Raw genomic sequence first — 2538 nt, 5'->3', positions numbered from 1 at the left:
TTGAGAAAATTAAAGCTCAGATGGCCCTATCTGGAATCTTGCCCTTTATGAGGTCATAAAGAATATCAGAAATGGCACATACTAAGGAAATCTCATTGTGGGACTGTCTAGTGGCTGTAATTCAGCACCAAGGCTGAATTTTGGGAGAGAGACTTCAGATACAGTATTAGGGGACTACCAAGGTATATATAAAAGAGACTTCAGATACAGTATTAGGAGACTAATAAGGTATATATAAAAGAGACTTTAGATACAGTATTAGGGGACTACCAAGGTCTTTATAAAAGAGACTTCAGATACAGTATTAGGGGACCACCAAGGTCTATATAAAAGACTTCAGATACAGTATTAGGGGACCACTAAGGTCTATATAAAGAGACTTCAGATACAGTATTAGGGGACCACTAAGGTCTATATAAAAGAGACTTCAGATACAGTATTAGGGGACCACTAAGGTCTATATAAAAGCATCCAAAGAGCACCATTTAATGGGACCTTTAATGGTAATTAGAGTGTCCTGCATCATGGCTATTTAAGCTGTATATCTCATACAGCATAAGAAGCCTAAATTCTGGCAGTCACAAGTAACTGTTGCTACATTCACACACACGCACGCACACACACACCTCCCGTCCATGTATCTTACTAAACATAGGCTACTGTTTATATTACTGGCCGAACGTCTAAAACCAATCTGGTAGCCTACCTAGAGGGCCCCACAATTCAAATGAAAACTTACAACAATGTGATCGTCAGAAGAACCGAGCCCTATGTGCATAATACACCGTGAGCAGTGCCCAGGCCATTCACTGCAGTTCACTGACATACCAGACTGGTTAACATGCTTATCGCACATCCCTAACCCCTTGATCTCAACATGTTCAAGACCCAGCTAATTTAATAAATAAATACATATAAGACACACCTTCTATGTATAGGACTAATTTATCTGACTGCCTAAAGTTTAACGAATAGAATGAAATAAGGTAGGCTATTGAAAAAGCACAATAGGCTACAGTACAATGTCGGCCAGTATAAGCGGTAAGGTTATCGTTGGAAGACTGAGACAGCAGAACAGCATTTGAGGCAGGTTACAGTAAGCAACAATTTAGCAAGCTAATGTGACTGACTTCCCCCTCACATTTCGGTTATCCTGGTTGGCGAGAGCAGGAAAAAGCAAAGATGGAGATAAATAGTTTGTACTTACACATCAGCCAGAGTGAAGAGAAGAAGTTGGACAGAAAGATCGCTGTACTCAGATAGCTGTTCGTATTGTATGACTAGAGCGGCAATCTGTATAAATACTCTTTTGTATTAGGCTACCTATGTATTGCTCTGCGTTTACAGGGCTAATGTTTAATACAAATTCCTGTAATGTAACGAGCTAGTGTTTATTTCTCATACGTTTTACTGCGCTAGCTTGTTGTTTCTCGGTTGTTTTATCCTTTTATCAGCCCTACTGTCTCCTCGTGCATCCTGTCTGTTCACCCGCGCACGCCACAATAACAATAGAGGGGAGACGTCGTGCGCGTCAGTGTCTCGACATGCTGCAGCCAATAGGCGGCAAGGTCTCACAGGGACTACTGCTTTCGGCCAATTACGTAGCAGTTCTCACAGCGGGGCCGCGAGCCAGGGTCTGTCTGGTTCGTCAGATTGACAGGTCCGCGAGACTGTTTTTTTAAGGTGGCGCCGCTGAGATTACCCCCCACCCCCCACCCCAACACGCACACACACACACACACACGGACAGCAACTGTTATTTGAGCAACACTCCACTCTTTAATGTGCTTAAGAAAACTATGCCTTCTTCAATGTTTTCCCCACTAGTAGGCCTACACAATTTCTCAACCTTTTCTTGGCTGTGACCCCTCATCCTCAATTCAAGTGTTAAGGAAAGAAATGCATTAGTTCAGTTGCATAACTTCATCATTATTTTACTATTTTTTGTAAAAATATCAATAAACATTTTACAAATCTCACAACTTATGTCAAATGACGCCATTTGGTGTCCCAGTCCACCAGACTGTGATAAAGTATAGTATGTGCTTACGGTCCCCAGGCGGTGATTCCATTCCTCTACTGCAACTGTCAGTAAATATTTCCCTTGACTAACATGTTGGACCAGGTTATTTTACAGACTAATGGTTTTCAAAGAGTCAAAACTTTGCAGACAAGGTATAATATAATGGTTGGATGGTAGCTTTATATTTTACAGGTCCATTATTTAAAATACTGGAAATGAATGCTAAGCTAGAGTTAGCCTACCTCAAATCTTTTAGTAAGTTCACAGCAGGCCATCTGAACTTATCTACAGGCCTACAATTCAAGATGTACAGAGAATTTGCTTTACAAAAATAAATAAATAAATAAGTAAAGAAGTATTTACTTGGGTTTAAATAAAGCCGTTCATTTAAAGAGCTCATATTATGCCCATTTTCAGGTTAACTGTATTTAGAGGTTGTACCAGGCTTACATGGTTTAACTTTTAAAAAACACTTTGTTTTTGTTGTGCAGCACATTGCTGCAGCTCCTCTTTTC

The 2538-nt window shown here is 40.4% G+C and overlaps 2 protein-coding genes across 6 annotated transcripts in view; one reads left to right on the top strand and one right to left on the bottom strand.

The window, feature by feature from the left end:
- The window catches only part of smad10a (SMAD family member 10a), a 39038-nt gene extending 36524 nt beyond the window's left edge, over nt 1–2514 (bottom strand). For all 5 annotated transcript variants that reach the window (XM_032536289.1, XM_032536292.1, XM_032536291.1 and 2 more), the window contains exon 1: nt 1208–2514. In XM_032536289.1, the coding sequence (XP_032392180.1) occupies nt 1208–1211 (4 nt within the window). In that variant the 5' untranslated portion in view covers nt 1212–2514. The remainder of the gene's footprint in view (nt 1–1207) is intronic.
- Nucleotides 1–2538, top strand: part of chtopa (chromatin target of PRMT1a) — a 19859-nt gene that overhangs the window by 585 nt on the left and 16736 nt on the right. The gene's annotated exons all lie outside the window — the stretch shown is intronic.

The sequence above is a fragment of the Etheostoma spectabile genome, chromosome 14, assembly GCF_008692095.1.
Source record: "Etheostoma spectabile isolate EspeVRDwgs_2016 chromosome 14, UIUC_Espe_1.0, whole genome shotgun sequence".
NCBI lineage: Eukaryota > Metazoa > Chordata > Actinopteri > Perciformes > Percidae > Etheostoma > Etheostoma spectabile.
This window is presented reverse-complemented; position numbering and strand designations above follow the sequence as displayed.